General features: G+C 36.2%; 1 protein-coding gene across 3 annotated transcripts in view; it reads right to left on the minus strand.

Moving 5' to 3' along the window:
• LOC144022487 (uncharacterized protein C1orf232) overlaps positions 1–17,703 on the minus strand; it is a 67,418-nt gene that overhangs the window by 35,764 nt on the left and 13,951 nt on the right. Inside the window, exons 3-10 of one of the 3 annotated variants that reach the window (XR_013284336.1) lie at positions 17,505–17,610; positions 15,661–15,777; positions 15,383–15,558; positions 13,030–13,110; positions 12,852–12,958; positions 9,698–11,726; positions 5,570–5,711; positions 5,041–5,277 (exon numbers count right to left, since the gene is read on the minus strand). Coding sequence is in view for 1 of the 3 variants with exons in the window: in XM_077527336.1 (XP_077383462.1) it covers positions 11,348–11,726; positions 12,852–12,958; positions 13,030–13,110; positions 15,383–15,463 (648 nt within the window). In the remaining 2 variants the exon portion in view is untranslated. Of the gene's footprint in view, positions 1–5,040; positions 5,278–5,569; positions 5,712–9,610; positions 11,727–12,851; positions 12,959–13,029; positions 13,111–15,382; positions 15,559–15,660; positions 15,778–17,504; positions 17,611–17,703 lie in introns of those variants that run through there. The other 2 variants (XR_013284337.1, XM_077527336.1) reach the window with 2 other exon arrangements.

The raw sequence follows: 17,703 nt of genomic DNA on the forward strand, positions 1-17,703 counted from the left end.
AGCCGTAAACCTGGGAACTGTTTTAAATGGTCATGAAAGCCTAATTTGTTTTCTTTAAGGGCTTTTAAGGATCCAAACATCTGGATTTGTACTTCGCCTACACATTTCTTTTTTTTAAGGATAGAAAACGTGAACCTTCTTCCATCTTTTTGCAAACGCAGCAGCAGCAGCAAGACAATTAGCCTTTTGTGTCAGACTCACTGACCGGAGGGCCTGCTGTGACATCCTGTTTTGGGTTCACAGGACAAGGTTTAAACATATGCTCATGTTTTGGGTTTGGCTACTCTCCCCTCCCGTCTTTTCTTCGTCTAGTGTCTGCTACCCTGAAATAAACAAGACACCAGTTGGCAGAGGACAATTCTCGTTGTATAATTGTAGGGATGGACAGGATCAGGGAAGTGCTGAGCAAGCAAAGTCAGACGGAACAGAAACACCCTAAAAAAAGTCTGCAACAAACCACGTGAGGCTGCTGATGTGGGTTTTCATTCACGTAAAATCTCTACGGGAGGTCCAAAGACCTACAACCTGACCCAATTATGACGACGCTAATTAGAAAAGCCTCTGGAATCCATTTGTCATTCATTTTCCACTTTTTGGTGGCACGCATCCAACAGCCCAGTTTACATACATCCAAGTGACCTCAAACTGTATCCATGTATTCTGTCACAGGGTTTTTCTTGCTTTCCTTTCTCTGAAGAGTCAACATCATGTGTGTCAGGGTTAGTATGCCCCCTGAAGTGTGTCAAATCTGGCCTAGTTCTTCTGCACCGGTAGCTGCAGCAGACTGGCGATGTCTATGTTGGCTTCATGGCTTCAGGGACAGACACACTTTGGAGTTTAGGGATAGCCCAGTAGTAGAGATCAAGATCCTACTGGAAAAGGTCCTCAGGAACCAAGAAGAATTCCAGTAGTTTGATTTTTGAAGTTGATACTTTGAGGTAGGAACTTGACGGAGGCTGTGGATTTTAGACTTCCCAGTTTTGATGTGAGGGAGGTTGAGCTGACCACCAGATCCATTTGCGGACTTTGAAATGAAACAAGTCCGATCTGTAGTGCGTCCGGTTTGTTGATTCACACTCTTACTAAACTGTACTACATCAAACTGAACCGAACCAAACCACTTTGGTGGAAACATGTCTTTAGGTGACTTAATGAAATTGTGGTTGGCTACTACAGCCACATTTCTTTGTAACATTTATGTGAAAATCAGGATTAAAACTATAAGCTAAGACTGATGAAAAAATGTTAAGGCTACAAAAATCAGGCCTTGGCTTGCGGGCTTGATATGAAGCAGACCAAACAACTGACAAGCCAGTCCCAGGTACGACGAGAACGCTTACATAAGCAGTTGGGTCAGAATCTCCCTCAAAAATTCCAACAGATGGCTCACACCTGGAGAACGCAATAATTCAGATGGTCAGCACAGAATTGGTGGGGGAAGTGAGTGATTCCACCTCAATTGGCTGAAAGTTTACTCCCAATGTTGGCAGGAGGGTTTCGAGTAGCAAGAACCATCCCCTTGTTGGTATCCTATGACGGCGTGGGGTCATAAATCACACCGGTGGACCCTTTCATTGCATTCTCTCTCCTATGTGACCTCTGCTTCAAGAGGAGGGGGGATGAAGGGGGTCTCGGCCGGGTGGGAAACCTGATCAGGGTGTCTTTACGTTCAATTAAAGCAGGGAGAATAAGTTTTGTCTTTATTTGGCAGGTGGGTTCAACCGAAACGGAATATTTGCGGCTGAACAAGGCTACTGTGGAGCTTCTGGTTCGTGTGTGAGCACATTCAAAAGCATACAAGCACAAAAGAATCACCTACTGAATTTGTTTTTAATCCAATACAGTATTTCTTCCTCTTCCGCTTTTAGCTTCTATTACATCATTTTCACAAATAGTCAACAATTACTAGACCATTTTGGCTACAAAGTATCCCTAAACGTTGACCTACATGGTTGTGCGAGCAACTCACCACAAAGCTGTGCGACAGCTATGCTAGCACGCTAACTGGATTAGCCTTTCTTTTTCTTTAGAGGGAAAATAAAGAAATTGTGACAATGTCAGCATTCGGGAAAGAGTGAGCCGACAGTAGCAACCAATGTAATCCCAACGTTTGTTTTCACCTGCTCAGAACGCCCAAGAGGAGGATTTAATGGAAAGAAGAATGTTCTCACTTAAAAGTAGGTTAAATCAAGAGTCCTACATACCACACTTATCCTGCTAAGCTGCTGGAAAAACAAAAGAATTTAGCAAAAAATAATATTTTAGCTCACAAAAAAGGATCCTACTGTTGAGTTTAGCCTCTCTGGGTCACAGAGAGGACATGCTAACAGAAAATGCTAGCTTGTACTAGCCTTGTGTTGGCCAAGTAGAAGTTTGTTTGTTTGTTTTTTTGTTTGTTTTGCACAAGGGAAACTTGAGAGAGAGAAAAATGATGATTATATAATCGTGACTGTTTAGAAACTTGCTAATTCAAAAATTTAACATTCAAAACAACAATGGTGGAAAACATTTGGGGAACATAATGGTAAGAGACAAAAAAATTCCTACAAAAATGTCCAAATATTACGAGACAAATACATCACATACTGCATCTAAACGTACAAATTTTGCTGACAACTTAATAAACAAAAATGAAACATGAATATAGGAATATTCAGTTGTCATCATAATACACACAAAGTAATATTTTGAAAAATAATGAGGAAAAATTTTTATATTTTTCAAGAACAAAATGAAAAAAAAGTTTTGTTTTTCAGGAAACTATAAAAATGTCAAGATTAAAAACAAGTTAGCATGTTATGAGAAAAGACAGGTTTCTGAAAAACAAATACATACTTAAAAAACATTTCACAATATGTGAAAAAAAGTTAGATTTTTCAAAAACTACTTAATTTTATGCGGGTAAAAAAGCATTCTGAAACTGAAGAACATGAACTCTATTTTACTATTGAAGTGGGACTGTTACATGAAAAACTCTATTAAAAAAAACAACTTTTTTTTTCTTTTTTTGTAAGAAAATGTCTGAAAAGACATTCAGAGGATTTCAGAATATTAAGAGGAATAAAATGCACACAGGAAAAAGTTGTTGTTTGAGAAACAAGGCAAGATGCCGCAAGCAAAGACATGCAATTAAAGAAATACATCTTGCATATATAATTGAAATCTGAAGTTGAAGCCTGAGTTTGGCATGTCGTGTCTGCGTCAAAGGTCATTTTGCTGCTGCTAATCTCGTTAATGAAAACATTAGTGCCTGGAGCCCAGGAGAAAACCTTTCGATCTCTGTGAAGAATCCATTTGGGGGCGCGACGAGCGTTCAGACAGACTGACTGAGTCCTGGATCAGACTTTCATATGAGGTTTGAGATGAAAAGGGACAAAAAGCGGACATTTCTGAAATAAAATAAGTACCAGTAAACCAAGTAAATGTGACGAGTAACTTGACAAAAACTAAAGAAATGTTCTAATGACACTGCTCTGTATTAAATATAAAATGCATTGCCTCTTTTTCTCGTGAGGCTCCAGATGAAGACGAAGAGCCAGTCTGTCTACTGTCGCTTTCTCAGACTTCCATCGTCATCAAAGTCAGTGACCTCACCACACTTTTGGGGTTTGGCCGCTCCCCGCCAGCGCCCGCTCGGGCCGCCAGGGCGAGCGAAGGCGCTGCGGATCGGCGCCATGCTGGGCCGGACCTCCCCGGAGGATTCGCTCCGAGACCAAACCACAGCAGGAGTCTCACGTCACGTGACGTATGCTGGCAAAACGGGGCAATTTGTTTTCACTTCATGGACACTTATGGAGAGTGAAGCAATAACAAAATGGCTTTACTCATCCATCCATTATCTGAACCGCTTATTTAAAAAAAAGCTAAGTTTAAAAAAATGGCTTATTTTTCAATTTAAAAGATTAGCAGGGGAATAATGTTTTAGACTATTTACAAAAAAAAAAAAAAAGGCTGAACTTCACAAAAGAAATATTTTTACATTTTATAAAGTAATCTTTTGAGAAATAAGGCCGCATGTTACCAAAAAAGAAGTAGTATTTTTTTTAAAGGTGGAATGTTACAAGAAACAAAATAGTGACATTTTTCCAGGAAAAAGTTTGAAACTGAAATATATATATCTAAGGCAAATGAGTTCTATTTTTTAGGGGGGGGAAGGCCAAATGTTATAAGTGAAAATATGGACTTAAAATAAATAAAATAAAAAATAAAACTATGGGAGTTGTATTATTTTGAGTAATAAGTAGTATTTTAAGAAAAAAAAAAAAAAGAAATATTTGAGGGGAAAAAAATACTGCCTGGTATGATAAAAAGTTGCATATTAAAAAGTGTTTAATAATGAAGAAAAAAATCATTTTTGAAAGTCAATATCTTATAGGAAAATTTAAAAAAGATTTAAAATAAAAAAATAAAAAAAAAAAGAGAGAGAAGAAAGATTGACGGTCTGTCCCAAATAAGTAAGTAAGTAAGTAAGTAAGTAAGTAAATAAATAAATAAATAAATAAATACCACTGCATTGACCCATACTGAGTCACACCTTAAATTAATGGCCTTGCTTTGGACTTTCTGGATCCATGATAATTTTGTTTTGTTTGTCCCCATAAGATGAGACAATGCCTTGTTTTCATTCCAATAATAATAATAATAATAATAATAATAATAATAATAATGTATTGCAATGACCCATACCAAGTTGCACCTCATATTAAAGGCCATTATGACTTTAAATGATCACATGATGACCAAAAAACACTGTTTTGTTTTGTTTTTTACTTGAGAAAAACCTCATTGTCTATTATTTGACTGGCAAATCAGCCAAAACATGCTTGATAATCACCATAAATATTTTGTGATGCTCAAGGTCAATTGCATGAATCACAAAAATGTGCATTTTTCACAGGTGGGCAAATTGAATTACTGTACACAAAATTACTGGAAGTAACTCCAGACTTAAACATCAGTCTAAGCAGTATGTACTGTAATTGTATCCCCTATTTCAATGACACACTGGCTGTCAGACAAACAGGAAACCATGTACCCTACCTGTCACGGCGAGCAACAATACACAGGAAGTCTACTTCAGCCTGCGGCGCAGCGTGAACCAAGACGTCAAACCCTCTTCATCTGAGCCGACGTCCTGCGGGAGGAACAAGGACCGACGCCAGGTGTGTCATTGCGCAATTGGAGAGTGAGGTGCGCCTGCAAGGCTGCGGGAGCGAAACAATTAAGCCTAATCGTTTCGTGTGCAAGCACAGCAGCAGCCAGGAGGGAAACGTTGGTCTGGAAAACGGAAATGAAATTCAGGAAATATGCAGCAATTTAATGACATTAAGACATGTGGACCACCTAGTGTAGAAGTTACAAGTTCATGTTTAGACCTCCAAGCAGCTAGATAGATAGATAGATAGATAGATAGATAGATAGATAGATAGACATTTAAAAAAAAAATTTTTTTTAACTTTACTAGTAGAATTTCAAACTGTCATTTTTGACCCCCAACATAACAGGAAGGTTTAAAATACAAATGTTAAACAAGAAGACGACCCCAATCTGGTCTATTTATGGACTTAACTGGAGAAACGAATCTGCACAGAACAATAGTTGGACCTCCTGACGGCCTCCATCAACATCTCCGCCTGACACTCGAGGGACCTTTTCACCCGCGCGCTCTGTCGCCACGCATTCCCACGTCGCAAATAGACTTCCGGGAGACGCTGACGACAGCAGGAAGGAGGAGAAGAAGAAGATTCCTTTTATTTCACAAAAACTGGACACGTTTGTGGTTAGGATAGGATAGAATAGCATAGCCTAGCACTGTATTGCATCGCACAGTATAGCGTAGTGTAGGAGAACATAATGTAGCATAGCGTGTCGGCGCAGCAAATTGTAACAGTGTAAAATAGCATAGTTTAACATACCGTAGTGTAGCGTAGCATAGGTTAGCATACAGCGTAACAACATAGTGTATCAAAGTGCAGTGTAACATAGCATAAAAACATAGCATATAGCTGGGGTAACATAGCATAGCTTACCATAGCTTAGCATAGCGCAACACAGCATAGTGTAGTGGAGCACAGCATATTGTTGCATAGTGTGAACTGTGAAATAGCACAAGTTAGCACAGCAAAACAGTGTAGTGTATCATAGCATAGTGTAGCATAGAATAGTATAACACATATTGTAGCATTGCGTAGCATAGGTAACATAGTGGGTTGTAGTATAGCGTAGTGAAACATAGCTTAAGTGTAGCATAGCGTAGCATCATGTAATGCAACATAGCTTAGCATACTTAGCAAGCTAAACTGAAAGTCACCAACACAAACTTGAAACCCTAATTTGAAAGCCTGACTCATTTGTAGGTTTTTCTTTCTGCTTGATATCTTCAACAAGGGCCATCGAGACTTCTCAATTTTACGCTAAGACTGGTTCATTGTTTTTTTTAACACTTTGCAGTGGTTAGCTGCTTGTTTCCCGCCCTATTTTCTCAACATTAACATCGCTTAACTTCCTTTTACGCTTGTGCGGCAGTAAAGCATGCAACTTTAAACATTGTCACTACTGTCAATAAAGGTTTTGACCATGGCCACTGTTTGACCCTGGGACATGATTATTTCTTTTCCAAAGTGCATTTCATTGGTTCTCACGACGTGTGTGTGTGCATGTGTGTGTGCGTGCGTACAGAAGCAAAGAACAACATGTAGAGAAAGCAGCAGCTGTAGCAACAGTAACCCGAGCACCAGCAGATTACTGACAACCAGCAAAATACTATACAATATATAAAAAAAATATACTAAATAAGAAAAAAAGAAGAGAAATAAAACAAAACGCAATCATTTTTTTTAAATTATTACATTAGGTTGAAAAAAAGATAAAAATAGGATTGAATTTTTAAAACTAAAATGATTGATGAAATAAGATGAAATACAACTTTTTTTTTCAAGGATGAAACAAAGCAGAATTAAATAAATCAAATTAAAAATGACAAAATCTGTTAGAGAGAAACAAAACAAAATACAGGAATAGAGTAAAACAAAAAATAATAAAATTCAATTATATAAGAAGAAAACAACACAAAAAATAGACTTAAAAAAAAAAGTGATGGACAGTTGCAAGACCTCAGCAAATAGTTCACTTGGTGACCATCATTATCATCGATAAAGTCAACACATACAAATGAGAGCACAGAAAACATATTGATTGTCATTCTAATGATCTGCTGTAGTTCTATGTTTAGACTATGTGCATGTGTGTGTCCAGAGGAGTTAGCTTAGCATGGAGCTGAACCGCTGGTTGGTTCACGTAGCATAAAATATATTGCAGCTTTGCAAAGATTCAGAAATCGTCAAATATCCTGAGGACATTAGTCCTCAAACCCTTACTTGACACCATAACCTGTGTTTGAAACCCTAACCCCAGTTCAGAACACTTGACTGCACTGTGTAGAAGCACTAACAGGACTAAAATCATTGTAAACCCCTAACAATTGTCTCAAAGCCAAAACTGAAACCCTAATTTGAAAACCTAACCTTGGCCTGACACTTCATTGGAAACCCAAAGCTGGCTTGAAGCCATATTTTGAAATGCTCCCCTGAATGTTTGTCCGTCATAAATGTTTCTCTCAGCACAGTTTATTGTGGGAACGTAGAAAAGTTTGGGCTGTAAAGTAGATGACGGTGGGAAGACAAACATCTGCGTTCCTGACAGACAAAAAGTGTGTCATGAGTGAAGAGGCATTTTGCTGACTCACGCTTTTTACAGGGTGTGATTCATTCACACCCTTCAAACATATAAATCATAAAAAGTAAAACCTACGTGTTACGTTTAAATAATAGCTTGTGACATGATTAATGTGCACTTGTACTAACTTGTTTGCTGTAAAGACCAAAAACATCACCACACATCATTGACAAAAGTAGGCCCACATTCATTATTTACACACAGCTATTGCTGCATTCGAGGATGGTCGGAAGTTGGACTTTTCCGAGTTCAAACCAGGAAGTGTGTACGGGAACGCCCCCTTTAACTCGGAAATTCCACTTGAAAAATCCGAAGAAAAAAAGGGCGGACTACAATGTGGCGTCACTCTGAATGACAAAACACAATTTACTCGAGTGTAAAACTAGATAGCTTTCTTATTCACAAGTATTCGACATAACTCCACTTAACACAACGTACGTGACAGCATTGCCGCTATCGGGAGATAGCCGGCATATGACTGTCACGTACGTTAGCTGTAAGTGGATGCTTATGTAGAATACTAGTAGAAATAAGCAAATTGCTATAGTAGTTTTCACTGAGGTCAAAATTTGTTTTGTCATTCAGAAAGTGAAGAACAATGATAGTCACTTCCACCTTTTTTTCTTCGGATTTTTCACGTGAATTTCGAGTTAAAGGGGCGTTCCCGTACAAAAACCAACTCGGATATGTCCAACATCCGACCATCCTCGAATGCAGCATTTGCACGCTAACTAGTAGCTAGCTAGCTACTGTGTTGGATTTTTTTCGGGATTACGAAAGAACTCAAAACTTCATCAAATTAGTGATAAAACATCAAGAGTTTCACTTATTTTCACCACTATGATTTGTTTGTATGTATCTTATTAGCTACACACAGACACTTATGGTAATTTAGCTTGCTAATTAGCAGCTAGCTAGACAATGTGGTTTCGGGAGTAGGAACAGTCTCTGTCTCTTTCAAATCCTGATCAAATTAGTAATAAAACAACATTAATTGACACTCGTTTTCACATTTTAACTTATTTTTTGGTGGCTTACTAGCTAAGACAGTGCTAAGTTAGCTCACTAACTGGCAGCAAGCTGTTAATGACTGTATTTCCAGTAATGTGATCCCATACCAGTGCAATTCAGTGTTTTTTAATTTTCTTATTTTCACAGCATCAACATCATTTGAATGTGAAATTAAAGACTATTATGGTATTTTTCTTTCGTTCTATTATTCTGTTTTCTTTTTTTAATCTTTTGTTTTTATTTACTTTTTTTTCCTTTTACTTATTTTTTTATTTTATGGTAACTAACTATTATAGTTTATTAGTACTTTAGTTTTAATAAATAAAAAAAGAAAGAAAGAAAATAACCATTCAAATGTCATAAATTATTTAACTATCATATGGTTGGAAAGGTGTTGACCAAACAAAAGTTTAAAAAAATATATAAAGAATACTTACTCATGAAGAAAGAGGAATTATTTTAGGTTTTTTGTTTGTTTAGAATTGATTTCAAATTTTGTTCTATTTTTTTTCTGTATTTCTAGTTTTCATTTTTATTTATCTTTAATTATATTTCATGTGTCTTTGCAAGTGAGAAAGGGGTTTTCAAAATAATTTTATTTCTTATATTCTAAATAAGTCAAATATTATGAAATACAGTACATGACGAATACAACCACAATAGTTAAAAAAGAACAAATTGCCAGAGTATGAGGAGAAATTGCATATAACCAAAATAAGGTAAAACTACTCACCCACCCAAGGACACCATAGGGCCAACTAGAGGCATTTTATAGGTATTGCTTAATTAATAGTGGTAATAAATCAGCCAAGTTCCATTTAGTGATCTAAGGTTACCATCACACATGATACAAAAAAGAAAATATGACTTTTGCCATGTTTGAGGCAGGTGTGTGTGTGTTTTCCAGATGTGATGTGAGTCACCACCACAGAGACGCCTACCACGGTCATACCTGAACGCCACCAGACATATACGAGGGTTTTTTGCACGCGTGTGCATCTCCCCTCCCCGCTTCTCTCATAATCTGGCATTTATTCAGACAAAACAAGACATGAGGAGGACAAGAAAACAGCCATCAGCTCATTTTTTCACACCTTTCCGCCCCCTGTGACTCATTTAACAAGCGCATGGTGATGACGTCACGCAGAAGTTAGCGGAAAGGTTTGCAGAGTGAGTCTGCGCACCGAAACAAACACCTTTTGGATGTGACATGGGACCAAACCTATAATCATAATCGTTGTCAGGGACTTTACTAGAATTATTTTTGCTGTATTTTTCCTCAGTGGATACATGTGGTCATACTGTATTTGTTGTCTTTCCCATGTCAAATTTGAAAGGATGTGAGGCCGCAAAGGAAGCACAGATTTGGGATGACTGTACAGGAAGCGAAAAGAGGATGTGGGTGCAGCAGATCCGCTCCAAACGATTCAATCAATGAGGACAAACTGGCTCCAGATCAGTCACAGTCACGATACAGGAAGAAATAAAGCACAATGGCTGGCTGTGCTGCGTGACATGTTGACATGATGACTATAGCGCTAGTGTACACTGTGTAAAGGTAAATCGCGCCCCCTGGTGGCCAAAGTCACCATAGCCTTACCATAGTCGTCATTGTCAACAAGGATTTACATATTACGGAACAACAAACATTTGAAAACCTGACAATAAAACAGAGCCAAATAACACAATATATAAATATTGAAAATTACATAACATTGTTTTGAATCAACTACTGAATATCTGATACATCTCGAGGAATAAGATTGTCAAGGACTTAAAAAAACAAAACAAAAAAACTTTACAATACAGACCATAGCCAAATGAAATATAAAATAATGAAAAGAAAACGTGGAGAATTTTGTACTTGGTGTATCATCATTTAATCATTCCTAAAAGTTGTAAACACTTTTTTTTTATTGCGGCATTCAAAGAAAAACAAAACAACACAATTCATCATACACAACACAATCAAAGAAAAAACACAAAAATCTAAAACAGTTTTGAACATGTTCAAATTTACTGCAACTTTTTGCAACCTTGAACGGTCCCTGACGGGGAAAAACAGCATTCGCGCACACGCTCTTGAGCCATCGGCGCCCAGTGAGATACGAGCTTAACAACATGAGAGACAAAAAAAATAAAATAAATACCAACAGAGGGAGACAGAACATAGAAGCCTGACAGGTCACCAAAATGGCACCCCGATTTTCTGAGACAAAAAGGAAAACTTAAAGGAAAGGGGAGGGCAAAAAACAATTCCCAAACTTTCATCTCATACAGGAGGGGAGCACAGTATGAGATTGTGAAAAAAAAACAAAAAAAACAAACTGTGAACATAAATAGCACACTCAAATATAATTACGTGCACAAAATTTCATTTGTACACATGCTATTTTATTTACTCTTTTTTTTAAAAACAAGATTTACCATCCACTCACCCAAAAAATGTTTACATTCCCCCCCCAAAAAAAAATTTAATTAAAAAAAATAATAATAATAATCATTGAATAGACGAAGTGAATTACAATTCCATATTTTTTTTTCTTACCTGCTGTAGTACCTGAAATTCCCCAGAGGGGGACTAAATTTCATCTGCGTCCTCTTAGTTGCTCTTGGCCGGGCTGGCTCTCCTCATCTCAGCCAGTTTGCTGGTGACAAAGTTCCACTTGAAGGAGGCGTCCTCGCCGCCCGCTCCTCCACCCAGCGTGACGTATTTGGAGAAACCGTTGTTACCGTCGCTCTGCCGTGGCTCCGCCTCCTCCGCGCCGTCCGCATCAACCGCATCAGACGGGCCGGCGGTCGCAGCCTCCTCTCCCTCCTCCTCCTCGGTCGCCACCCTCGCCCCCTCGGCGTCCTCGGTCACCTGACGGGCGGCGGAGGACTCCGCCTGCTTCTTGGCGGCCCAGTTGGTGGCAAAGCTATCCCAGAATGCACTACGGCGAGCGGGCCTGGAAGGTTCCTCTGGCTTGACTGCAAGTGGACTGACATAACATAACATTACATACACGGAATATGCTAATCAGGTACTTGAGTTGTTGTTTTTCTCTCATAATTAGTGGTAATGTTGCAAAAATACGTTAAAAATATATGTTCTTCAGTTTTCTATTTTATTTTGTACTTTATATTTCATCCATCCATCCATCCATCCATCTTCTACCGTTTATCCGAAGTTGGGTCGCGGGGGGAGCAGTATTTAATTTGGCCCGGAATGGTCAGTTGTCTTTCTTTATCTTATGTTTTTGTTTCAATTTTCTATGTTTATTACCATAATTTTTATTGTGTTTTTGGGGGATTTTTAAATACAGTATTTCATTATTTTTATGACATTTTTTCTGTTTTTGACTTAAATTTCGACTTTAGATTTGTTTACATATTTTTTAATATTTTGAATTTTATTTGGTTCTTAATTGTCATGAAGCATTTTTTTTAATGCATTTTTAAACATTTTATTTTGCTTTTTAATGTCCAGATTTAAAAAAAAAATCATTTTCTTTTTGGAAGATAGAAGACTCGTAAATATTTTGAATTTTTACTTTTGCATTATTTCACAAATTACATTTTAAAGTGTAGTTTTATCATTTAAAAATGTAAGTTTTATATTTTTGTTTGTAAAATTGTCTTATTAAATTCATATTATTTAATATTGTTTTATAAATTATATTGTTGTTTTCAAAGTTTTGATTTGTTTTGTTTTAATGTTATTTTTTTCATTCATTATATTGAATATGTTTAAAATTATTGAGTTTTTGTATGTTTGATTTTTAAATTAATATTTTAAATACATTCATATACTGTTTTTCCAAAATATAATTTAAGCAAATATTAAACACTGCATACATACATACATACGTTGTAAACAATGATAATAAAGGTCATTCTATTCTATTCTATTCTATTCTATTCTATAAATAATATAATGTATATATATATATATATATATATATATATATATATATATATATAAAATACAATATAGCCAAACAAATGATTTTTCTGTTTATTTTATACATTATTCTAACTACCATATTGCTCTACTTCATATCTAAAAAATATATAAAATATAAATGACACTCATACACATACATGCACAGTTATAGTCCACTTACTGGTCAGCGATGGGATGACTTGATGTCTCTTGCAATAATTGGTGCTCGTCATCTTTATTGAAGAGAGATGACAGTCTGTTCCAGCTCTTGGACCCCGCCCCCTGCATCTGGACACACAGAGGTCAAAGGTCAAAGGAGATGTTCACATATGAAATGTGTGAAATGACATGTGACATACTTTGCGAGCCAGCTGGGAGACGGCGTTCTGGCCTTCATCTTGCTGGACTGGACTCATCATGTCTTCTTCCACCTCACTCACCTGAATACAATCGCAAAAGCAGTGCAAAGTCACATTTGAACGTGGACTGCCATCCACTGGATCTTAAAGGTAGTACAAATGTGTGTGTTCTGACCTCCAACAATTACAATTACAATATCCTACAAAGTATTTATTTATTTATTTTTAAATAAAGTCTACACACCCCGGTTAATATGGCAGGTTTTTGCAATGTAAAAAAAAATGACTTAATTGAGGAAAAAAAAACAAACAAACAGCAGAGATAAGTGCACACACCCTCATAACTAGGGACACCAAATTACCTTTAAACTCATACTAAATGGGAGTTGGCACACATCTGCCACTATTTAAAGAGCCTCTGATTAATTAACCACAAATAAAATTCAGATGTTCTAGTAGGCCTTTCCTGACATTTAATTACTTTGCTTTAATTACGTACTTATCAAGTTACAGTTACTTAATTACAAAAATGGGGATGTGGCCATGTTCAGAATTAACCAATCACACTCAAACTCTTGCAAAAATGGGAACCAACACAAACATGCTACCATTTAAAGTGTCTCTGAAAAAACACCAATAAAGTTCAGAAGTCCGAGCAGGCTATTTATATGACCAAAGAATCTATTTCGGGTAAAGTTGGGGGTTCGGGTCCAAGTTTTTCAACCCTCTATTGCGGTTGTTTTCTCCTTCTTCTTTTTTTCACATTTTTGTCAAATCTATATTATTATTATTATTATTATTATTATTGTTATTATCATTTTATATATTTATTTTGAAAAAATACTTGACTGTATTTATCATGTATTTGTCCCTTTATGGTCAAACAGTAATTTGTATATTTAAAATTGTATTGTTTTATTTAATTAATTTATTTACTTAATTTAATATTTAATTTATTTGAAATGTTACCTACATTTTTTTTTTTACTTTTAAAATGATTTACCAAATGCATTTGATATTTTTTACTGCTTTTTTTTGTTTTTCATAACATTTGGGTGCGAGCTGATTTTATTTATTATTTTCATCAATGTGAATGTAACATAACATTACTTTACTTTAAACGTGTAAAGATGATAAAAAAATTAAAAAAAAGGTCAAGATTTTGAAAGCCCTTTTGTAGCTGGGCTGACTGTTTATTCAGTTATAGTACGTGAAATTCCATTAACCAAGAGACTTTTTTTTTTTTTTTTTTTATTGGGGTGGTGGGGGGGGGGCATTGCACCTTTTCCTGGACTGATTGGCTAAAAATCCACTTACCAAAAAAGGCTTGTTGCAAAAGACAAAAGGTTTCATTCAGTTTCCTCAATGTAAATCAAGAGTACACACACACCAGCGCACGCACACGCACAAAATGGAGGTCTTGACCTGGTGTGCGTCACTCCAAGCAACGTCAGCTGATCCTTTTGTTGTGCTTCTGTGTGTCGGATTCAGTTTCTTGCCACTCATTTTATGTGGGTCACTTCTGAGTCTCACGATACATTGCTAGTGTTTCACAAAGCTTGCAGCTCCCTCTAGTGGCAAGTGAAACAAGTACGCAACTTTTTTACATTATTTTCAAGCTTTTTTCTGTACTTTTTTTTAACTTAAGTTTTATTTGCAATACCTTTTGGGTACTGCACAGGACATTATGACACTAAATGGATTCTCTATTAACTCATTCACTCCCAGCCATTTTCACAGAAGCAATCCTGTTCGCTCCCGGCTGTTTTACTGGATTTTGACTGATTTTGCAAGGCCCACATTGTGTTCTATTACTATAAAAGCATGGAACCTATCAAAAGAAAGATTAAAGTCTCTTCTTTCATCAGGAAAAAAGTATGTTTCTATCTGTTTCCGTTTTGCAGCAATTAGCATTAGAAGAGAGCTAAGTTTCATCAGTTTTCACAAATCTATTTAAAATTCCAAGTAATTTAGCTTTTTTTCTAGATGGCCCTGGTTGATCTCCTTTGCTCTGCTGTCACCTGCTGGCCGTTTGTGTAATAACTGCCATTTCTGCAACCGTTCTTTGCAGTTGAGAAGCTTCATCAAAGCCTTCTGTATGCTCTAGCATAAAAAAAACAAACAAAAAAACGTATAAATACGTCTTTGGGACACTTAGAACATTAAAAAAACGTATTTACACGTTATTGGGAGCAAACGAGTTAATAAAGTCAGCATTATTATATATGGAATAAAATAATTTTAGATCCAGGTAAGTGTCTTGTGTCCTATTAAGTTAGATTTGAGTTCATACATCAAGTGTACCTAGTGTTATTGTGAGATTTCTCAATTAAAAGTGTTCTACATCAAGTACCTCTTCAGCCGAGTCGTCCACGTACTCCGGGTTGAGCGTCTTCATGACTTTGCTCTTATAAAGGCTCCACAAAGGATTCATGCTGACCTCAGCCGGACGCTGCTCTGGACTTCACTTCCCGTGCAATGACTTCACTCGACCTCGTCCTTTTTTCCCTATGTTTTCCCCTTCATCATCTGCAGAAAAGCATCAAGAGAGCCCACAACGGTGAAGTTGTGGACACACGCGCACGGTGAGCTTGAGTGAGCGTCACGCTCGAGGACGCCTGCCTGGGTTACCTGGAAACAGGTGTGGATTTCCTCATGCATATTTCACAGAGTGTCTCTTCCACAGCCACGGCTCCATTGTCAGGCAACGTTGGCTCCGGTAACACACTCAGAGGAGATTAGATTTCACTGTGGAAATGACACAGCCACTCGTTAACACTACGCTGGTCTACAGACTGGAACTCTATTAATAATTAGCCTATGTATAAGAATATATATTACACAATTACTTATTCTGAGCAGTAATCATTTCACAATATGTTTCTATGGCAAATACCTCAAGTCACCTTTAGGTGGCGTAACGGTCACATGCAGTGGCCAAAGCAGATTGAAAGATGTGCAGGTCACTTAACTGTTACATGATCATTATCATTATTTTAATTTATTTTAAAATGTATGATTGCACTTTAAATTGAAGCTAAATTTATTACAGAGAGAAAAAAAACTTTGTAATTGTAATGTTAAATTTGTATAATGGATTTGGTTAGTAACTGAGATAGTTATATTTTTTATTTAATCCTTTGCATTATTTTTTTTAGAAATATTGACTCAACAATGTGGTTTTTATTATTTTATTAATTATTTTACGTTTCTTTTCTAAATTAATTAAATAAATGAATAAATAAATTAGTTAATTAATTATTAATTAATTAATGTTGTATTTTCTATTTGTATCTATTCTTTTTAAGTGAATTTCATAAGATTAATTCTTCATTAGTATTATATTTTTATTAATATATTCTTAAGAATTTAATAAGTTGTTTTTTTTAAACGATTTTCTGTCATTTTTTTATTTTGCAAATACATTGTTTGTATTGATTGATTTACTTTACGAACATATTTATTTTTATTGAAACATTAAATAACATTGCATTTTAAGTTTAATTTTGGTACTATATTTAAAATTTGTAATTACATTCAACAGCATTTAATTTAGAAAAAGTGTTTTTATTTATTTATTTATTTATTTTTTAAGATTAGGTAATAGCCTGTTTATTTTATGCAAATTTATGTTTCATGCCATACTTGGATTAGCCATGAGTGTCATTTCTAGTCTTGGTTTATAAAGAGGAACTAGTACTGTCAAAAAGAGAGGAATCACCCCCCAACTTTAACCCCGCCCCCACCTTTTCTTTTTTTTTTTCCTTTCTTTTTTTTTTCCCTATGCTGCACTTATTCGGTTAACCACTAGGGAGCTCCAGTCTCCACTTTGGCCTGAGGAAGGGACACAATGTAGAAAACAATACAGTACGTCTTTGGTTCAGTGCTATACATTAAAAACATGCTCTTATTTATAACACCGCACTGCATGGAATCATGGGGCTCCAGTGACGACTTTTATGCACATCCGTTTGACTCTACGCTGGTCTGCCGAAATTATACAACACGGCAGACATTTTAATAAGCGGCAAGTGTCATACCCCGTCGTCATTTTATAAGATGTCGACAGTTTAATAAGTTGCAGCTCTCGTAAAAAGCAACAAAAATGTGATGTGAGTGGGCTTTTTTTTCCCACAGAAAAGTGGATGTTGCGTAAGAGTTTGGAAGCAACAGTGCCACATGTAGAGATGCCTGAAGGCTCCTGTAAAAACCAGCAGAGAAAACAAAACAAAGGAGTGGTAGTATGTACATAAGAACAGGCACTCACGCAATGTTACATTATATAACATGAGACGTTATAGAAAATAGCAAGTTTCATATTTTTTCATTTACTGTACTATAAATGGTGTTGTAAATGTAAAATGCACAGTAATTAATAAGCAAAGTAATTTAATAAAGCAATAATATTGTACATCTAATTTTAACATTAAAGTTTGTTTGAATAAGAAATGTTAAAGTTGTAGTAAATGTCTTACCTGGACAGTTGAAACGCACAGTTGTCTTATTAAGCGCTGCCCCCTGTCTATTGGTGGTGTAATTACAACAGCCAGACAAGTTACCATCACCAGGCTGATTGAGAATCTACACAAACATGAACAAAAACCACAGTTATTAGCAAGCACATTGGTAATTTACATTGATAATGTCACACTTGGGTAATTATGCTAATATGCT

This window comes from Festucalex cinctus, chromosome 7 (assembly GCF_051991245.1).
Source record: "Festucalex cinctus isolate MCC-2025b chromosome 7, RoL_Fcin_1.0, whole genome shotgun sequence".
Lineage (NCBI taxonomy): Eukaryota > Metazoa > Chordata > Actinopteri > Syngnathiformes > Syngnathidae > Festucalex > Festucalex cinctus.